General features: G+C 42.7%; 1 protein-coding gene across 4 annotated transcripts in view; it reads left to right on the forward strand.

Moving 5' to 3' along the window:
• Positions 1 to 22,944, forward strand: part of LOC146834561 (vitellogenin-1-like) — a 977,187-nt gene that overhangs the window by 505,675 nt on the left and 448,568 nt on the right. For all 4 annotated transcript variants that reach the window (XM_085601961.1, XM_085601964.1, XM_085601963.1 and 1 more), the window contains one exon: positions 15,880 to 16,073. In XM_085601961.1, coding sequence (XP_085458087.1) covers positions 15,880 to 16,073 — 194 coding nt within the window. The remainder of the gene's footprint in view (positions 1 to 15,879; positions 16,074 to 22,944) is intronic.

Raw genomic sequence — 22,944 nt, forward strand, 5'->3', positions numbered from 1 at the left:
CCTGGTGGACTCTGATCTCACCTCTCCCCAAGAATTGGGAAAGAAGGCTGAAAAATAAGTCAGAACCAGGGTGAGGCAGAAAACCCAGAACCAAGGGGATGACACTAAGAAGCAGGATCCTAAAGGCTCAGAGAAAGGTGGGGATAAGTCTAAAGACCAGATGTCTTCACAAGGGCCTCGTAAATCTGCATCTGGTGGGGATTCACAGTCTACAAAGGGAAAAGGCCAAAAGAAGCCCTGGTGCAAATTCTGTAAACAGAAAGGGCACTGGACTTCTGATTGTACCAAGTCCAAAAACCAAACCACCACCACTCAAGCCCCTAAGGCAACTGTTCCCCCTAGTACAGCTACTGGTGGAGGTGGTAATCAGAATAAGGGTGTAGTAGGGTTGACCCTGGGTTCTGATGTGGACTCTGGCCTAGTCAGAGTACCCACTCAGGCATTGCTGGTTTGTGAGGGAGACCTTGACATGTCCTTCCTAGTGAGCCCCAGTAATCTGGGCATATACAAACAGCAGCCTATAATAGGGAGGAGAAGCAGATCTTGAAGAAGGAACTGCCCCAGAGGAACTTGAGTCTGGTCAGGTTGAGTTCTTGGGGGCAGGGGGACCTTCTAGGGAAGATCTGAGTAAGGAGCAACAGTGCTGCCCCACAGAAGGGGATTGGCTACAGCCCTTTTGAACTTCTGTTTGGGCACCCTGTAAGAGGTCCATTACGTTTGGTGAAGGAGGGCTGGGAGTTACCTCTCAAACCTCCCAAACAGGATGTGATGGACTATGTACTTGGTCTCCGCTCCCGGATGGCCGAATACATGAAGAAGGCAACCAAAAACCTGGAGGCTAGCCAAGAACTACAAAAAGCTTGGCATGACCAAAAGGCTATACTGACTGTCTATCAGCCAGTACAGAAAGTGTGGGTGTTGGAGCCTGTGGCCCCAGCAGCTCTCCAAGACAAGTGGAGTGGCCCCCATACAATTGTTGAGAAAAAGGGAGAAGTTACCTACTTGGTGGATCTTGGAATTTCCAGGAACCCCCTTAGGGTGCTCCATGTCAACAGATTAAAGCCATATGTGGACAGGGCTGACATGGGCTTGCTCATGGCAACCGATGAGGAACAGGAGGAGGAGAGTGACCCTCTTCCTGACCTGCTCTCACAGAACCCTGATGATGGGTCTGTAGATGGTGTTGCTTTGACAAGCAGCCTCACTGACCATCAGCAAACTGAGTGCAGACAAGTTCTACAGCAGTTCAGACATATGTTTAGCCTGACCCCTAGTCAGACTTCCTGGTGCACCCATGAGGTGGACACTGGAGACAGTCTGCCTGTCAAGAGTAAAATCTACAGGCAACCTGACCATGTCAGGGACTGTATCAGAACTGAAGTCCAGAAAATGTTGGAACTAGGAGTGATTGAGCCTTCAGATAGCCCTTGGGGTAGTCCAGTAGTCCTTGTGCCTAAACCTCATACCCAGGGTGGTAAGAAAGACATTAGGTTTTGTGTTGACTACAGAGGCTTCAATGCAGTCACCAGGACAGATGCCTATCCAATTCCCAGGGCAGATGAGCTCATTGATACTTTGGCATCAGCCAAATATCTGAGTACATTTGACCTAACAGCTGGCTACTGGCAAATCAAGTTAGCTCATGATGCCAAGGCCAAAACAGCATTTTCAACCCCTGGTGGGCACTACCACTTTGTGGTGATGCCCTTTGGTTTGAAAAATGCACCTGACACTTTTCAGAGGTTGGTGAACAAAGTTCTGACAGGTATGGAAGCTTATTGCTCAGCTTATCTAGATGATATTGCTGTCTTTAGTTCCACCTGGCAGGATCACCTGGTCCACCTCAGAAATGTTTTGGAGACCCTGCAAAAAGCAGGCCTCACTATCAAAGCCACTAAGTGCCAGATAAGGCAGAGTCAGGTTGTATACCTGGGCCACCTTGTAGGTGGAGGCCAGGTTCAACCATTGCAGAGCAAAATCCAAACCATAATGGAATGGGTAGCTCCAACAACCCAGACACATGTTAGAGCCTTTTTAGGCCTGACCGGGTACTATAGGAGGTTTGTTAAGGGATATGGATCTATAGTGACCCCCTTAAATGATCTTACCTCTAAGAAAATGCCAAAAAAGGTTCAGTGGACAGCTAGCTGTCAAAAGGCATTTGATGACCTGAAGCAGGCCATGTGCACTGCTCCTATATTTACAGAGTCCAGACTACACAAAAAAGTTCATTGTCCAAACAGATGCTTCTGAGCTGGGTATGGGAGCTGTACTGTCTCAACTGAATGATGAAGGTCAAGACCAGCCAGTAGCTTTTATAAGCAGAAGGCTGACCCCTAGAGAGAAACGTTGGTCAGCTATTGAGAGGGAGGCCTTTGCTGTGGTGTGGGCCCTGAAGAAGCTGAGGCCATACTTGTTTGGCACACACTTTATAGTTCAGACTGACCACAAGCCCCTCCTATGACTCAAACAGATAAAAGGTGAAAATCCTAAACTGCTAAGGTGGTCCATTTCCCTACAGGGGATGGACTATACAGTGGAACATAGACCTGGGACCCAACATGCCAATGCAGATGGACTCTCAAGGTATTTCCACTTCAAACACGAAGACTCAACTGGTCTGGTCAAGGTTAGTTTAGTGTCTCTGCGTTTGGGGGGGGTGGGTTGTGTAGGAGAGTAGGATCTGCACTTATGTTGCCCCCACTTTTTTTCTGATGTTAATACTGGTTTCTGGCTATAGTCTGGTTGGGTCCCTGCTAATCAGGGACACAGTCTCTCTGTTCTCTCTAAACAACTTTGAGTGCATACTAGATGCACTAGTGATTGGATACTGTGGTACCTTATGAGCCCCTAGTATATGGTACATTAGGGACCAAGGGCATAGGTACTTCACAGGCCTACCAGGGGCTGAAGCATGTATTATGCCACCCCTGGGAAGCAGACTAAATCTGACACCACAGGCCTGCTACTGCAGCCTGGATGAGGTAGTGTTAGCACTCCTCACTGAGGTATAGGTTCCTATATCTCACCATACACACACATATAAACCTATCAGTCACCCCTAAGGCAGGCCCTATCAATCCTGAGGGCAGGGTGCTTGGTTTACATACCCCCACACCAGTAACTGGTGTGGGAGTATGATCCCACTCTTCTAGAGGGGACGACATGTACCCACTGTGGAAACACGGTAGAAATCTGAAAGAGCCCTGGCATCACAAAATGGATGCCACCAGCACAGACACTGGGCTGCCCTCCTGCTGCTGACTGAAACTCACAGTGGAGGAGGCCCAACAATAGGCATCCTGTCACAAGGAGGTGTCACCACCTTCCAGACAGGTTTTAGTGTATTGGGGCTGGTTGGGTGCACTCCTAGAGTGGTTTGAAGTCCTGCATTGGGGGAGCAGTAGGCTCCTCTATGCATATGCCACCTCAAACCGGTTCAGGGGCTACCTGTCCCTGCTCTGGCACAAAACTGGACAAAGGGAAGTGGGTGTAACCATCCCATACCCTGACCCTCCCAGAGGAGTGGTCATAAAGCTAGTCCCTCCCTTTCTTTTAGTATAAGATAGGGAACCCTTGCCATTGCAAACTAGATATCCCTGGACAACGCTTTCCAAGAAAAATCCTGGCCCTAAGATGTTCCACTACCTTTGGTAGATGGAAGAATCTCCCTTGGAGTCAAGGAGTGACTCCCCTGCTTGGCAGGCACCAAAAACTCTAATCAATGGTCGCAAACTTTCCCGCTCCCGCCGGAGTCCGAAGTCCCTGCAGCCCCGGAAGTGGATTTCCTGACTTCTCGATGGCCATTGTGAGTCCAAGCAGAGCTGAGGTGAGTGGACCCCACGAGTGACGAGGAACAGCAGTACCCGGGTACCGTGCACTATTGTCAAGTGCAACCCCTTCACGATGTTGTACGAACTTGTGCATTGGACCATTTGTGGCCCAAGCCTCCAGCAGGTTCTGCACCGAAAATCAGAGGCCTACCCCGTCCCGAGTGACCGTGGGCTCCTGTAAAGCATTTCCTCATGAGGCGTCTTCGCGATCCCTTGCCCGTTGGTTTGTGGGTCCCCTGAAGACTTTCTGATCAAACCAAAGGGCTCTCCTGGTTGCTCCAGGCCTGCCCTCACTTACCCTCGCTGGGTGAGTCCCTCAGACCTTGCTGGTTTGCACCATTGACTTAATTCACTTTCCACAAGACTTGCTGTTGCTAAGGCTTGTTGGTTCCAATCCGGTTGCCGACACCTCAGTATGCTGCAGACGTCATGGGACACTCCGAATCCAGCTGCTGGTCATCGTTGATGCCTCCTGGTCCTCGTGAGCGAAGAGTCAAAACACCCTTGATCAACTGAAATCACCCGACTTCCGTGGGCATCCATCTTCCTGGCCCCGGGTCACTGGCAAGTGACTGTGAACACTGTCCCTTCTGCTTTCAGGTCTTCTTCATCCTGAATCCAGCCTTGGATTCCACCGGACACTTCTTCAGTCTTCGCAAGCAGCAAATCTTCTCTGGCTTCCATAGAAAACAGCGACGCGACCCGACACCAAAAGACACCTATGCACCCGGCTTCCCTGGGTGAGGTAACTCATGCACTCCGGTGCCCTAGTGTGTGTTGGCCCTCTAATTACTTACCTTGTAAGTGGCTTGCTTGTAGATTTCCTCGAAGTACCCTAAAACTTAAAAAATCCAACCACGACTTGCTCCGTTGAAATCAATAGGGAGCCCGCGGCTGTGTTCTCACACTGCACGTGTCTCCCGTGGGTCTTTTACTTACCTGCCTTGGGTGGATTAGTGAAGCCCCAGCGATTCTACATGCCCTAGACCTTGTCCCCTTGCAAGTCGACTTTCCTAAACCTCTTTTTTAGTATATGGTCTTGTACGCCCCTTGGGCCCCAGCCATATTTGTGCTTAACTTATTGTGAAACCTTGATATTTTAATGTGTTCCTGACTTCTAATCTCATAAAGAGATTAGTAGAGTGTGTCTAGAAATAAATACATATATATTTGATATATATACCTGTGTGGTGTCCTTTCATTTGGTAATTCAAGAGATTATAAGGTAAAACAAGCTGCTTTACATTCCTCAGAGACTTAGCCTGAAGGCTGCTCTCCACAGCTAAAACTAGGATAGCTTTCTTTAAAAGGTTGTCTTAAACCTATCTACCATAAGAGTCGAATTGGACTGGTGCAAGGTGGCCATTATAACTAGTGAACAGCATATGCCAGGCCAACTTCTCACAACGAGTACCTGAGAGAAGGGGTTGGTTAGACCATAAGAAATTAAAAGCTGCCTTACATAAATCACCTAGAAATATACACAAAGTTCAGTCTTGCGGACCAGCCTGAAAGCTAGCCTTGAAGCGGCGGAAGGAAGGACAGAAAGATGAAGCATGGGAGACCCTGCACTAAGCCAACCTCAGTAAAGGCCATGCAGTCAACTCCCCTTTTTTGAAAGGGGTAAATGGTCCTCGTATAGAGACTGCCATCAGTGAAGCCAATTGGGTGGCCTATTTCTCCAAAGTTTATACCAAGCACTTTGAGGGATCACCAGGCCCAAGTCTACATGCATCTAACTCTTCAGTAGACCCGATAAACATGTTAACTTTACAATCAATTTAGACGGGGTCATTATGGATTCAAAAGCAAGCAAAGTGGGGAAAGCACTGGGCACAGACAGCATCCCTGTTGACCTCTATAAAAACCAACATAACTTTGTGGGGCTCGTTACAGACTCTGATCCTTAGAGCCTGTTGCAGGGTAGGCATCTTGAACACCTGGACAGAGTCACTCATTGTCATTATTTATAAGAAGGGCGACCAAACTCTTTATTAGATTCCCTGGTTAAGTTGGCTGGTCGCATCATCCTGAACAGACTACAGGACTGGGCAAATCCAATGAAATCCTCTCGGATTTACAATATGGATCCCATTCCAGTCTGGGGACAATTGAACAAGGATTACATTAGTGTCTCTTGATTGGAAAATATACGTATATTAAACAAGGTAACATGTTCTTAGCCTTTTTAGACCTTACATCTGCAGTCAACTATGTAGACCATGATAAGTTGTGGATCATTATGAATGGCCATAGTAAACCTCCTTAGAGAAATGTACTCGGGAAGTTGGGCTAGGGTACAGTACGTGTTCAAGGGAGAGTGCACAAAGTCCTTCAGCATAGGGTGAGGGGTCAGGCAGGGATGCACACTTGCTTCCTTACTGTTCAGCTTGTATATAAACAGTTTGGGCAGTGTTCTGGAAAGCAATTGCTGCAACCTTCCTCAAATTACTGACACTGACCAACCATGACCCACCTCTATGCTGATGATGCTGTACTTATGGCCAGCACCCTTTTGTCAATATAAGTAAAACCTTCATTATGAAGTGTGGGAAAAGGTCTATGACGAGCTGTAACATACTGTTCAATAGCAATACGGTTTGTTTAACCCCAACCTTTTCCTATCTGGGCATCCTATTCGACATGGAGGGTACTTGGACCCATCCAATTAATTCTAGAAAGCTTCAGTTTGTGAAAACCATTATGCCCGTATTTAATTTTACTAGGAAAATGTGTAAGAAACCTCCAAATGAGATGCTACTTATCTATGAGCAGTGTCAGTCTACTGCTACATACAGGGCAGGAATGTGGGGACATGTTAATTGCCAATTGTGACAATTGGCTGAAAATACCTTTTGCCTTTGCCTGCCATTCCGAACTGGGAGAACCTTTTTTGGCAGACTTAATTAGGACCCAGACAGTTTTGCTCTGGCATAAGATCTGAACATTTGAATCTACTGGATTAAACCGTAAAGTTATTTGAGATTGTCTTAAATGACCAAAGGCCCTTAAAATCCTGTGGTTTAAGTAAGTCGAAAGTTTTCTAACACATCAGGGGCACACAGAATACTTTGATCAACCAGAATCTCTGATATGTAGTAACAGGAAGAAACTAAAGATGGAGTGTCTTTCCTTGCTTGAGGATCTAAGTCTTTCCACAGTATTACCGAAGCCCAGAGTCCTCAAGAACGAAATTATTCTGGTTGCATACGAGATGCAACCTTATCTTAAATTAGTACAAAAATTCCATCGCAGGTTCATACTGACTCGTTTTGGTATGGATATTTTTCATTGCTTGAAAAGCTTTCGATCATAGCTAGGTTATACATTGCGCAAAATCAATATTCATTTAGATGAGATAAACAGTTCAAAGTTGATGCTCAAAGGAACAAACTGGAAACAGCCACTTTGAATCCCAAAGATCTCTGTTACAGAGTAACCGGAGATAGAAACACAAACATTGGGTTATTCCCGAGCAAACAAAAGTAACAAGAATTAATCAGGAAGTGTAGTGGTTTACGAAGGAAAGAGTCCCATCCATAAATATGTGGGTATTCTTCTTTATTATTTTTGTTATTGCAGATGTCAAGCAGTTGATCTCATAGATGATTGTAGCCAACACGTGTTTCGTCAAAGGGCGGAAAGCCCAACAGACTTCCTCAGGGCTACAGAAATGATGAGAGGAAACTGATCATACAGTTTTGTTACAATTATAAGTAAATAACATCTAAAATCACAATATCTACAGTAAAAGTTGTGACATAGGGCAACGAACAACTCAGAAAAGAAGAAGGATTTATTTCTAATTATTTTTGACTGTAATTAGTGAGCTCATGTTAGTATTATCTACATGTAACCTTTTGGATATTTATAACATGGATTATATGTTAAATACAATTTTTTTTCATTTTATTTTTGAATGTATATGTATTTGCTTTGGATGTTGTAACAATTGATTTTTAGTCAAACTCTGTTAACCACTGTATTTAGCCTGATTCCTCACTTATGTTTACATGCTGCATTGAACACCTGCCATTTTTTATGCCTATTGCATTTGCCCTATTCATAAGTTTTCCCTCTTCTCCTCTGGTAATTTTGGGTCATTTCTACTATGCCTGAATATAAATGCTTCCCCTCCAAGTTACTAATACCTCTCCTTCCTGATTTGTTCTGCTTTCCTTTACGTCTGTCTTTGTGACGTATGTTGATTAAATGTGGACCACTCTGTGTGTCTCACAGAGCATTGGCCAATGTTGACAACTTATGCTCCTTGTATCGCTTTTCGATTGTCATACCTAACTTCGGGATAGCCTATCACTCTGTTAGGAATCAGAGATCCGCTTTCAAATTTATGCAATGGTAATTGCGCCAAGGTTATTATTATTCCTGGCACTAACATTTTACATTAGTACAGATGACGATTATGATACTATATTTTCAATGAGCGCGTTTCGGATATTGGCCCGGTTTTATTGTCTTCAAATTGTTCAGAACATATATTTGTGACACACTATGTATCTTTATAATGAGATAGGTATTTATTTATCTTTCTGACATAAACACACAAATGGGTTCGCCCTTTGTTAGCACGATATGTGAATATTTACACCTCTCTAAGATGGCGGCCTTGTATTCACGCGTTGTACGTGATAGTCCTCTTTCTATGTTTTACATAGGACGTTTATTCCAATTACCGGACTTCGTATATATTGGGGAACAACATGGCGCCGATTCATTCACATACAACTGAGCTTGGATAACGACCGGAGTACTCTCCGTGTTAATGGTTGTGTGTCCTAGGTCTGACCGTTAATCTCTTTACTCTTTTACTTGTATTATGTAGATTTGTGGGTATTTTATTCTTGCCGCTATATTTAAGTAATTGAATCTTATACGATGTAACATCGCTGATTCATGAATTTTGGTTTTAATACTAACCTTTTTTCATTCAACTATAGTAGCCCTCGCTATGTGTGCCTGTGTTCCTTGTTTTTGCTTTTTATAGGTTATATGTTTGTATGACGTTAGTACCTGAGTCTTTGGATAGGGATCTCATGATATGGCCCCTATTTTTGGTTTGGATTATTTTTGAAATTACTGTTTATCTATTCGCCAGCAGAATTTTCATCACGATTGTTGAATTTATACTCCGGCTGTGATAAACTCTCGGAACCGTGTTAGAGGTACTCACATGTTTTTTGTGAATTAATGAGTTAATACCATTGTAATTTTCGGATTGACTTGGACAATCCTGGTTAAAACTTAAGATTCAAAGATACAGGATTCTAGAACTTTATTATTTATATTGTTTTTCATATGTTACAGACTACTTTCATTTTATTTGACAATTCTTGAAGAAACCCTGATTGATCTATTTGGCTTCGTTCCTGATACTTATATTTGTCTTACACATCACCTGATTTATTATATTGCTATTGGTGAGTGTTAATTTATATTAATTTTTTCATTTTTTTGTTAATTAGTGATCACTTATCCGCTGATATCCTCTGGTACACCTCTGAATATCACTATTTCAGCATTTTCATTTAAGTGATCATTAATTCATAGTGCTTGGCTGAATAGTAGTAATAATACTAGTTTACCTCTGTCCTTGAGATGTGGGTTTTAGAGGTCTATCTTGATATCGGTTTCCTTTTCACGTTCTCTTTGTGCAATTACAACGAGGCTGTAAAATTATTTAACTTTTATTTTTTACTTTACCTTTCACCTCTCTGACACCTATTTTGGTTCCATCTTCACAAATGATTCCTCTTTTTTCACTCCTTTTTTCTGGTGGAGGGTGTTTATACACACCCTAATGTCTTTAAGTGCAACACATTTGGGTTCGTCTTTTGACTTGCTGCACTTTGGAACTTTTCATCCTTCTTCTTTTCTGGGTTGTTCGTTGCCCTATGTCACAACTTTTACTGTAGATATTGTGATTTTAGATGTTATTTACTTATAATTGTAACAAAACTGTATGATCAGTTTCCTCTCATCATTTCTGTAGCCCTGAGGAAGTCTGTTGGGCTTTCCGCCCTTTGACGAAACACGTGTTGGCTACAATCATCTATGAGATCAACTGCTTGATATCTGCAATAACGAAAATAATAAAGAAGAATACCCACATATTTATGGATGGGACTCTTTCCTTCGTAAACCACTACACTTCCTGATTAATTATTGTTACTTTTGTTTGCTCGAGAATAACCCAATGTTTTAATTTTTCATTGCTTGACCAGTTTTCCTATTACAAATGATTGGTCACAAACTTTAGTTAAATGTCCCTGTAATAATATATCGGCCCAAAGTACTATGCATACTGTTTTATAATGTAAATGTTATGCCAATCTGAGAAAAATTTTGATAAAGCCATTGCTGGGATCCTTAAACTTTGTATAATGCCGACCAGCTTTCTTGTTTTCACAGTCCATTCGAATCCTTTCACCTGAAATGTTATGTCATGTTACCTATGGGCTGTTATTACTCACAGAAAGTCCTTACAGTCAACAATACTGCCTCCATAAAGCACTTTGTTCAACCTTTTTCTGTTTTTACCTGTGCTGTGAATATGTTTTTATTGCTTTTATATATAATCTGTGTAATGTATTGAATTTAATATAATGCTTTCATGATTTACTATCTGAAATAAAGCTTTTTATTGATCGATCCAATCCTGTCCTTAATAGGAGTGCATCCCTGACCATTTCCAGGGTGCAAAAAGTGTGGAAAAGGATTTTGTGAATTGGCACAAGCACACATTTTGTGTAGGCTAAGCACACCTTAGTATGCCCACATACCTCTCTTATGTGGGGGTTAATCTCATGTAATATTACAAAAAAGGCTGTTTTTTTGCAATAGGCACGTCCAATTCATCCTACCCTGTATCAGGTACAGTGTTGTGATGCAACTAGGAATGTGCTCTGCGACAAAACATAACCTGTTTTCAGTGTACCCCCACTTTTCCCCTCATTTTGACTATTAGATGCTGCTTTTCTGACTCTGATTGTGCCCTGGGCTCTGCTAACCAGACCCAGGGCCAGTGGTCTGATTAACAGTACATTGTAATTAGGTATAATTGCAATTGATACTGACAACCTACCTGTAAGTCCCTAGTTTATGGTAGGGCATGCAGGGTTATAGGCTCAGTAGATTTAATGCACTTAAGTGTGCACTACCTTGGTGCCAGCTGTAATTTTAAAAGCCAGCCCTGCCTTACAGGCTGCTTTTAAAATAAAGTTATATGCAAATTTGACCTTGGAATAACAGATACTTCCAGGAGCCTGAAACTAACGTATCTTTTACATATAAGTCACCGATAAGGTCTCCCCTGGGTGCCCAGTATATGATGGCATGCAACTATAAGTAGAGACATTATAAAAGATGTTTTTTATGCATGGTGGGGTACAAATTGCCAATTTTGATTTCCCTATTGTAGCATAATAGCTCCATATGCTAACATAGGAACACTATACTGAAGTGTAACTATTGAAAGAAAGAAGCTAAAAACATACACCCAAGTATCAAAATGATAGAATAAATCCAACAACTCGCCACTATTAGATTTATTATAACTACCACAAAAATATAAGTCAAAGAACTGTCTTTTCTATAAGCCAAAATCCAGGCTCTCAGCAGCCCTGCTCTGATTGGTCAGCCTTCGCCAGGCAGAGCCAAGCTGCCTTAATGATGTCTGAAGTGGCCTGACTAGAGACAAAGGATTTCCTGTGGGAGGAGAACTGAAAGCTGCAGAGCAAAAGGCAGAATGGGGGTGGAGGAGCAAAACTGCTTTTCAGACTGGGAATGACACTTTAGGGCAGCACGGGTTCACCACCACATACACCAACTTCAGACAAATAGGAGCCCCTGTAATTAGATTAGCAGAGGGGCTGGAAGGGAAGTGTTAGGGAAACGTAGCCATGCCATTAGGATGGCTTAGCAAGGTCTTAACCTCCAGGAGAGAGTTTATCCATTTTGGATTTTGGAAAAATAGTGCTTCTGGGTCAGAAATATGCAACACTTTGGAGGAATTGGTCATTCCTATGGGTGGCACCATGCACTCCATTGGTCAGGGGTACCCCCCGCTTGTCTCCCAGGAACCGTGAATAAATATGGGAGCGTTGCCTAGCAACTTAGATCCCTACCTTGAACAACAAGGAGAAAATGGTCTGCCCTGCTGGAACCCTGACCTGCACCAAAAGGATTGCACCTTCCACACAATTTAGAGCTACAGCCCTAAAGACTTTCCTGGCTTCACAAAGATTAAGGAGTGGACCCATCTGGAGTGCATCCAATGGATTTTTAAGGATTTTGCCAGGTGCATTGTGGGAAATGCAGTCCCAAAACCCTAAGAACCATCTCTCTTGGATTGGTGTTTTGGACACTTTGAACCCACAAGAGGAACTTCAGGAAGAAGTTCCGGAAGTTTGGAGATGTTTGGAACAATTTTGGTAAAAAGCTCCATAAGTTGATGTCAAACTGCGACCTGGTCTGGATTTCAGGTTCATCCTACTGAAAGCTCTGGAGCTATAGCCGTTGACTAGATTTCCAAGAATTGAACAAGTGCTCGTGCTGGACCAAGCCGATGCCGTCAACAAGAATCCATCCAGACAAAGTTTTTTGCTTGACACCAAGAGGAAAACTCTCCGAAAACGTTTTTAAGTGCTAAGGTTATATTTGGACCGAGGCCTCCCGCTCAGTGAATCGGAACAGGGCTCTAGCGCTGTTGGCCTCAAACTATGATTTTATCCAGGTCTAACATGACCAGAGGCCCCAAAGTGGCGTTTTGGACTTTTTAACACTAGAAAGTATTTATTATTTAAAAATACATATCTCTGGTTACCTACATTGGATTTTTGTCACTTTAGTGTCTACTCGTGCACAGAAATATAACCTATTTTTATTAATTGGTGATTTTCATTGTGTATAGTTTCTTACTTATTTAATGTATTGGCGTTTTTAAATGCTTTACGCACCTGTGTCCTAAGTTAAGGCTGCCTGCTCATTGCCAGCTACTAAGGGTTGAGCAAGGGAATCATTTATTGAGACCTTGATTGAACCTTTTGTTGTGTTTATGGCATTAATACTAGTGATAGGTCTCTAGTTATCACTACTAATTAACCACTTTCCAACATGTTGCATCCACATTGATAAGCACATACTCATGCAATTGCAGTGTGTTTAAATTGCTTCAAGTGGATTTAAGATGATAATGTAAACGAGTCTCCTTCTCAAAGAGATGGTATCATTACTTCCTAGGATTTTAAATAATTCAACATCCCTGTAACTCAGTTGACTTCCACAATGATGCACAAGTATAGTTGTACTGTTGTATTTTATAATCATGGTAAACACTTTGGGCATGATTACAATGCCACCGTCAGTAGAGATCCGCCCGACATACAGCCTATCAATCTGAACCCTGTATTTCAATGCATGTGGATGGACCATTAACAGTCAGAGGGACGACCACTGCCTCCACCAGGATCTCACACCCGGATGAGGTGGCGGTCGAAATCGGAGTCCCAACAAGAGTCGGTGCCGAGGCAGGCACCGCAGTTGGGTCCCTTTGCGACAGCCTTTTTATGGCGGGAGAACCGCCATAAAAAGGGTGTCACAAAGGGAGTTTGGGGGTCCCAACCAGGGTCCCTGCCATCGTGGGCCACTGCAAAGTGGCCCCGGGGGCACATATAACAACCTACGCACATCCATGCACTGTGTGCCATGCACCACATGGTGCATGCACACATTGCATGGATGTGCACAAACTGCTCTTTAACACCTTGGCTTGTGCTGCAGCCCTTTCCCTGGACCACAACGCAAGCTCCAGTGTAATGAGCACTTGGCGACTGTCAGCACGGTGGTCCTATCGTAATTGGGCGTTTGGATAGCCGACTGCTTACCGGGCAGTCTCCTGACCACCACAATAGCAGTCAGCGGTCTCACATGGTTGATTTTTACTCTTATATTGGTTTAGGTCCTGAATATCAAGTAGGCAATATCGTTGTACCTTAATATTATGGCCAATATATCAATTCAATACAGAGAGGTAACTATGTCTATATAAGTTCAAGGTACATAGATGTGAAGTTAAGAGTAGCAAATCTATACTTCCATATATGCACTTACTTTTTGATGTTTTGATCCACAATAGTTTTGGCTACTGTAGTAGGGTATCACGATATTCTCTACTCTAGAGTCCAGTCAATGATAATTACATTCAGATAGGTTTCCAAGCTGCATAGTGAAACCAGAACAAATGAAAATATCTAGAGATCTAAGAAGTGTACTAATGTAAATGATTAATGTGCTAGCTACCTGAAAGTAACACATGCATTGAATACACACCCTTAAAAACTGTTGTATTTTCTGGGTCTTACACCCATTAGTGACTATTGGTGAGTTTAAATGCCGTTTAGTCTTGGAAAAAGCTTTCCAATCAGGTTTCATTTAAATTACGGTTTTGTGATATTTTTCACAACAATTTCCAAACAAACCTCATTTTAAAAATGGAAATCAGAGATAGAAAGCATAAAATATATAACTGGTGCAATGAAAATTTCATGTGGAAAAAGAAATTCATTTGATAGTATGTTGCTAGGTAGTAAGTTCATTTATATAAATTAATTCCCCAGCTAGATATTAAATGAAGCATGTTTTTGCAAAAACATAAGATTTACTCCACAGTCAGCCCCTTGGATCCTTAAACTTTTAAGAGAAAGAGTCCAGAGATCAGTCTTTGTCTATGTTGATACTTTGGCTGTAAAATAATCTACTCTCTGTATAAGATGCTGTGTGAACCTAAGAGGTCTACATTAACCTTCAGAAATGACAATGATTCTAATAAAACAGCTGAAAATCAAGTTGGAGTCAAACTGACTACACATTAAAATAATGTGAAACCATGTTTTTTACCATTTGAAATTACTGATAAATATCCTTCATTTATTGCTTTGTGATACTAAATCTCAGCTATTACTGTTCTTCAATTTTCGAAACTTGATTTTTTGCAATACAATAATTAATTTTGCAATATGTTAAGCACAGACTTCAAAGGAATGTGAGGGCTATTCTCAACTCATTTTCAAATTAAGGCATAGCATAGCTAGATCTCCTCACCCAGCTGGGCTACTATGCACAGGGTCTGAGAGGCCACCATGAATTATATTTGATGTCATGAAACACTAACATGAACATAAGTTTATGTAACAATCCTGCTGTATTCTGCAGTGACTACTTTTTTGAGATGATACAATTATTTTTACCAGATTTAGGTGGAAAATGGAAAGAACATCTAGAGTCTCATTATGGGTGCTCCTATAATTCGGGTTGGGATCTAACAGGAGTGTTGACAGAGTTATTAGCTCCATCAGAATTAAGAAACTCTTCTGGAGCACCATGAATCTGATGCTTTTCACCCAGAAATGTCAGTTAATGGAGTTATCTGGAACCTCTTTCTGAAACTCTGCAGTGAAATGGGGAATTAGCAGGGTAAATAGGGGGGTGATCCCATAATCCTAGTTCACACAGTAATTTCTCATATCTGGTGGTAATCTCAGGGTACACCTTGTAATACTCCAATATTGCTTCTCTGGAGTCACTGTACATCTGATATCATTAACTGGGGTGGGGGGGAATACCAAGACGAAAACGAGGGTACTCATAATGAAGCCCATGCAATACTGTTGCTAAGGAAAGCAACCATAATTAAAATAAATCATACTACACTTTTGCATTTAGAATAGTTACACAATCCATTTACACACTCCAATATAAATTATGGTAATATGTTTTACTTGATAATAATCCTTTTCTTTTTGATAACTCATATCCAAAGGTCATCAATTTATTTACTCATTCAGTACAATTGTGACATATTTTTAACATGTTGTCCTTTCGTGCATTTTTCTTAAATATGACTTACTGTACTTTGTTAACAGCAAAACATACTTTACTTTACAAATGTCATTATAATAACATGTGGTATTGCCAAACTATTAGGAAACATGCTGCATGCTACATAATAACTGCAATTCTGTTATTTTAGTTCATACAGAAACAACTATTGAGAAAATCCAAATAGAATTTCAGGCAGGACCACAAGCAGCTGAAAAAATGGTGCATCTGGTTGATCTTGATGAGATTGAAGATGAGAACGATGAGATGGATGCTCCTCTTCACCACCATGCTCTTGGGAAACTAAAGAGAATCCTTGGTGGACAAAATCAAACATGGTCAGAGGTAGGTATGCTGAACCTTTCACAATAAATCAAGTATGCATGTTTTGACATTTTTAAAGTATGAACCTAGCTGGCTAGCAACAGAGACCAATGCACAGATACACCTTGGTGGGGAAAATGGTGGGAGGGACAGAGGGAGGAACTAGAGCTAAAGGAGGCAAAATGAAGTTAGCCTATCTGATGTAGTATTCATTGAGAGATGAGTGTTCAGTTTCTTCCTGATTTGTATGCGGTTTGTGCTGCTTTGATGTTAAAGGGGATGTGTTTGTAGATTCTGGGTTATAGGCCGAGGAGGCTTGTTGTGTGCTTTCTGCAGTGTTTACTCTCTAATTTGGCGATACCTGTACTCATTCGTTGTTGACCTCAACATATTGTAAGTTTGAGGTGTGAAGTCCAATTAGGTTTATGTTGGAGAGCGATGACTGGATGAGAGAATGTTTAGCATTGTTGGAAAACGGGAGGAATTTGATCTTCATCAGGCAATTTGTTGGCATCCAGGTTTGGATGTGTTGGATGCAGGACTTGAGTCCCTATATGGCATTGGTTGTTGAGATTTTGAGGCAGCCATGTGCGTTTCTCCCAATAGGACTCATGGGAGTCATGACAGATTTCCCGTGTTTGGTGCTGCATTCTAAACAGTGAAGATTCCAATGGGGGAGACTAAAAACTACCTGAAACTAGGATAATGTCCCTCATGATTCTGGCCATTGGTAGAGTAGCATACTATACTGGGATACTAGGCACATGGATATACGAACCCTCATGAAGTCCTATTGGATGTAACGTGTTGGCTGGGTTGATTTTGACAAAAGAATTAATAAAAATGAATTTGAATATGAATACATGACTATAGATGGACTACATTTGAGTGAATGGAGGTTGTTTGTGACTTTCGGATGAAACTATTTTTCTCTTTGAACTTTTATCACTGAAACAAATTGTGATTATTAGTGCTCCTTTTCAGGCTTTTGTAGAAAAGTTGTGGCATCCAAAGCTTTCATTATTTAGGCATCGTGTTGCTGAGTTTCAATGATCAGACTACCAATGATTCACAATGATTCCTGCTTTTCCTACACCTACACACTATGGAAAAGTAACTTGCAATCATTTTGGATGTGAGTGGGTTCCTTACTCATCTTTTTCTTGAGAGAACTCTGGAACAATATCACAGGGTAACCCACAAGCATCTAGCACAAGATTTGTATTTATTCATGAGTGATTCAAAGCAAATTATTATCACAATCAAAATATTCATGAAAGTTTTAGATTTTGACACAAACACCCAATTCTCACTGAGCGTCTGATATATTTCTTTTTTACGTTATGTGAGAGATGCCTGAGGTTTGTAGAATATAAATACTTTGAACATTTTCAAATCCCTCATTGCAAGTCCAGCTGCACCCGGGTCTATCAAAATGGACCTCAGAGTCTTCCTTGTATTGTGCCCTTCACAGGCAGACATACACTAAGCACATGCCTAGAGTATACACACACTGAACAGCACTGTATTATCCTTGCATTGTATAATTCACAGACACAAATACACCCAGTATATGATTAACACACACGCACTGCACAGCACTACACAAAAAACTAATGAAGGCCAAATGTGAGTTAAGCATACATCAGCACTACTGATCACTACATGGTATGCTGCCACCATAGTGCTTGTGCTGCCTAACTCCTGGCAAAGGCAGTAGCTTTTCAACACTATGAGGGTCGTACTTTGAGTGCCCAACCTGGTCCAAAAAGACATCAAAACATGAGAAAGGCCTATGTTCTGGCGCACACGTAATCTGTGTTCACCCATGACAACAAACAATGTAAAATTGTTGGACTTGGCCATTTTTACAGGGTTATCCCCAAACATTTTGCTTATTCCTCTTATGTTTTCCTGACCTGTGGTTGTTCGCTTTAGGACTCTGGGCACTTTACCACTGCTACTAAGTGCTAAAGTGCATATGCTCTCTGTATAAATTGTTATGCTGATTGGTTATCCATGATTGGTATATGTGATTTACTGGTAAGGCCCTAGTAATGTGCACTGAGTGTGCCAGGGCCTGTAAATCAAATGCTACTAGTAGGCTTGCAGCACTGATTGTGCCACCCACATGAGTAGCCTGTGAATGTATCTCAGACCTACCAGTGTAGTGTCTGCATGCACAGTTGTGAACTGCCATGTCAACCTGGTTAGTGCATCCACTTGCAAGGCCCTAACTTTCCCCTTTCTTACATGTAAGGAATCCCTCAGGTAGGCCCAAGGTACCCACATGGGCAGGGTGCAGTGTATGTGAAAGGAGGTAGGACATGTCCTGCTGTGTGTGACATGTCCTGATAGTGAAATACTGCCAATTTTGTTTATCAATATTGAAAGGTTATCAGTCTCATAAGCTAACATGGGAGTTGCTTTGTAACATCTTAGAAGTATCATGTTTCATTGGTACAAGATAAAGAAATGGAGATTAGGCTTTATGAACTAAGAATGTAATAACACATCTTTTTAGGGAGATGGTTTTTAAATTGTGTGTTTGAAAATGCCACTTTTTGAAAGTAGTCATCTTCTTGTTTAACCATTCTGTGTGCCTCTGTTAGTTTGTGTATTGACTGTTTGGTTATGGAGTGATAGGGGCTGGGGATGTGCATTTCCTGTAGACAGCAACAAGGGGGGGTTGAGGTGTGTCCTGTCTTTCCTGGGTGACTCATATTTGGTCTGAATAGGCCTGGTCTGCATTTAGAGGGGTGGGAAGAGTATTCACTAGCAACTGAATAGGCAGTGTCTCCTCTGCACAATGCTGTCTCAACCTCCTGTAATGAAGCTGGTCCAGAGAGGGCACAACTGGTTTGGACTGGGCTCAGGGACCTATGCCACAAAGATAACAAAGACAGAAGATGGTATAAATATTGGGGCCCAGACCGCAGTACTTTAGAAATCTTTTGGATCAAGGAACCTGACAAGAAGAAGAGCTGGAGAAACTGCATCGCTTTACACTGCCGCCCTGGTATACTCGACAAGACCGCTCCATGCTGACATTGATGCCGATGCTTGCACCCTGGTTTGAGGGCACTGCTCATAAGTTACATGATGCATCACACTGCCCCATCCCACACCGCAAACTTGGCCTACCGACGCCAGTGCTATCGACTCTAATTCATCAGCTGATAATACCTCTTCAGTAACGATGATGCTGCTGCCTGTACTATGACCTACTAGCACTGCAACGAGCACCGCACCGCAGTCCTGCTCTCAATGACGCCACTGGACAACTGTCACTGAGCCGCTTCCTGCACTGCATCTGAGGACATCACACACTGCACTGCCGCACTTGGCACCGCAGCCCCAACACCCATCGATGCCAGCACTCCTGACTTCAGCTGCACAGAGTTTCATCTGCAGCGCATGTGACTTTGAGGGCCTGACGACTCTTGAACCGACCTCTGGTACCGACATTTGCTGTTACCAGCTCTCCATGGCTCATTGTGAGGCGACCAATGCCCTGCATTTCTAAAGGTACTGATTGCGGATCTTCCTGACACCGTAGCTGGCCCGTGGTGCCGCGGTCAGCCCGAACTGTTTGGATTTGTTATTTACGAAGCTGTGATAGCCCTGGGCGAAGCTATTGACTTCAAGGAACTGTATTTTAAGTCTATTTTTGCTCATTGATATTTCTAAGAACTGTATGGTGGTTTTGTATTGTTTTTGCTCTTGTTTTGCACGGATAAAATATTGGATTTTTTTTTAACTGGTTTGGTGTCCTGTAGTGTTTTCACTGTATTATTGCTGGTTATGTGCAAATGCTTTACACATGGCCTCTGAGATAAGCCTGACTACTTGTGCCAAACTACCAAGGTGGGAGGCAGGGGTTATTTTAGATGTGTAACTTCCTTATCCTGACTAGAGTGGAGGATTCTGCCTGGCTTAGGTGCATAACCTAACCAATAAGAAAAAACATTTCTAACAACAACTGAAATAGCAAGTTCTAGTTTAGTGAACTAGACCGTGCATCCAATCTGCATCATTACTTGGACTCCCCAAAGATTGTATGACAGAAGCATGCATGGCAAAAACATGACTGCTTCAACAATGCTGTCATAACTACAAATTAATCTTAACCATGCATTCCTTTACCATGCATGCCTTTACAACACATTCCATTGTAAAGGTGTGCTTAGTAAAGTTATATGTATAGTAAAGTTCCCACCCCAGCCCACTGCCCTGAACTCCGAAAACCAGCCACCAGCACTGCAATCCCCTCACCTTAAACTCAACCCCCTTCCTGTCCCCTGCCCAAAAAACGATCCTGACTCCAGCCTCCCCATAACCCTAAAATGGCCCCCAGTTCAAAAAAACTACTCCAACCCCAACCCCCCGCCCTGGGCCCAAAAACAGCCCCATAAACTACCCCTGCCCTGTGCCCTAAAACAGCACCAGCCCAAAAAACTACCCCGACTCCAGCCCCCGTCTGGAGCCCTAAAATGGATCCCAGCTCTGAAAATTGCCATCCCCCTGCCCTTAGTGCTAAAACGACCTTCTCCCCCTGAAAACTACACCCCCAGCCCTACTTACCAGGCCGTGATCTCCTCCCAAGTCTAATCATTCCTGTTCCTCTCCCTGCTGATCCGATTTCTGCAATTAGACCGCTGACTGCCTTAACGCATATGTATGGTTAAGGCATATGTGTGGTTGAGGTGAAGCAGTGTGCCGCTTGCATGGACAAGGCACACGTAGTTTAGCCCACGTAGTTAATGCCATTTCCCCTCTGCAAAGGCCCTGCACACAACCCTCTGCAGGTATCAAACTTCCACTGCACACAATCTTCAGCCACACATAGGGCTGCATACAGGGTCTGACCCACCCCTCTGCCAGGTGCTAACCCCCAGCATGCAAAGATTTTTGACATACACACTATAGCCTGTCTACAAGGCCTGGTATCACACCGGTTTCCCCATTAAACATAATATAGGTGTTGGATAGTGGGCTTGCCCTAGGCCGGACCCAGAACCCAAATAATCTGATCTTAGCCCCATGGCAGCTTTGGCACAGATCAGACAGGTATAATTTAAGGAAATGTGCAAAGTATTTACGACTTGCCAAAACAGTAATAACGTCTAAACATCAAACAAAAAAAAATCTGTAACTGAATTAGAAAAATAGAGTACATTTTAATGAAAATGTAAGAAACCTAAACATCTAAATATTAATTGAAAATAGTGCCAAAAAGCCCTTAGTGCTGATGATGGCAGTGGTACACTTAGACCTAGGCCTGATTTCAAGCGAACTTTAGGTTGGCTGCACAAACCAGGTTGGTTCTGTGCCTATAATTTACCTTCTGACTCCAGCAGGGCAAGTCTAAAGGTGTATCTGAAGAAGTAGCATTAAAATCAGACACCTTTGATGTGAGGCACCACTGATTGCTCTGGAGGTATTGACTCTCTAAAAAGTGTCTAAGTCCCGACTTTCCAGGGTTCACGATGCAGCTCCTTGGCGTCACTTCTAAGGCTCCCATGATTGCAGGGACAGTGTGTAGGGGCCAGGACTCACTCCAGCAGAGACCACCAGCAAGGTCTAGTCCAAATCCACTTGGTACTTGTATGAACACTCTTTTGCATTATGACTTCCTTTTTTGGACTGATAGTGCTGGTTTTTTAACTGTGCACTTAGGCTTTGTTAACCAAGCCACAATACATATGCTCTGACCCCTTAAACAAGTCAAAGTTGGCTATACTCCTAATCAGCATATTAGACATATCTATAAGTCGCATTGTGAAATTGTTTGTGTGAGGGCACACAGGAACAAGTACAAAGGTGGATAGGGCTACCCACGGGAATATTTTCCTTATTGTTTAGGAGTTGCACAAAGTGACACCTCCACCAACAAGCTAGTGTCATGCAAAAATGTTACACCCTTGGGCACCTGCAGGAGTGGACTGGTCATAGATAGAATAAGGACTGCACTTGCTGGTGAGACTTATGAGAAGACCCGAAAGGCAGGACCTATTTTCCCTTGTTCACAGGACAAAGCAGCAGTTTTCACTGGTTTAACCTCCTGTTAAGCTGCAGGGACAAAAAAGCTGCTAGAAGCCCTTTTCCTAAAGAGCCCAGTTGATTGGTTCCAACTGGACATGTCCTGGACCCTTCGGGTGGCTTTTGCTGAGTGAATTTTGACCCTCAACTGCTGTTCTGGAGGCCGTGTGACCCTTCACGGTATCAAAGTGCACTCCTCCTGAATCCCTTAAAAAATGAGGAACTTTGAAACGTTTTGGCCCTAAAGACCTCTGGAGGACCTGGGCTCATCTGACAAAGGTGCATTGCCACTAGCCCAAAGATTCAGGTTCTTCCCACTCCCACTTTCCAAAGCAATAAATGTGTTTCAACAGGATGTCGCAGCGAGGGTATCTGACTTTGTGGAGCCCTCTTCAACTACAGATTGAAGCCTTGCCCCATTGGAGAAACCCAAGCTCCAAAAAAGCAACACAGAATGTAGAAATGTTCATGGGGTGAAGGCACAAAAGATTACGGCCAGGAAGGAACCTTTCTTGGGTGCAAATTTAGAATTTCTCCCTCTCTGAGCTTTCCCACCAAAAGCCTACATCATCACTTGGACCTTGTCCGATGGCTATCCATCCTCATGGAGCCTTTCTCTGCCATGGCCTGCTGTCTTGGCCCACTGAGGGTATTTTACTTAGGTTTTACAGACTAAGTCAGAAGATAAAACATCCAACAGGGTCATACGTGATTCCTGTATCTGACCTGAGCTCCATCCTGATAGGCCTTAAAGCATGCCTAAGTACTGGTCAAATTCTACCAGATGACCGCAGTTGGCGATTAGTGTTTTTTTGGTGCTATTTTCATTTAAACATTTAAAAACTCATAT

This window comes from Triturus cristatus, chromosome 4_2 (genome assembly GCF_964204655.1).
Source record: "Triturus cristatus chromosome 4_2, aTriCri1.1, whole genome shotgun sequence".
NCBI classification, from domain to species: domain Eukaryota; kingdom Metazoa; phylum Chordata; class Amphibia; order Caudata; family Salamandridae; genus Triturus; species Triturus cristatus.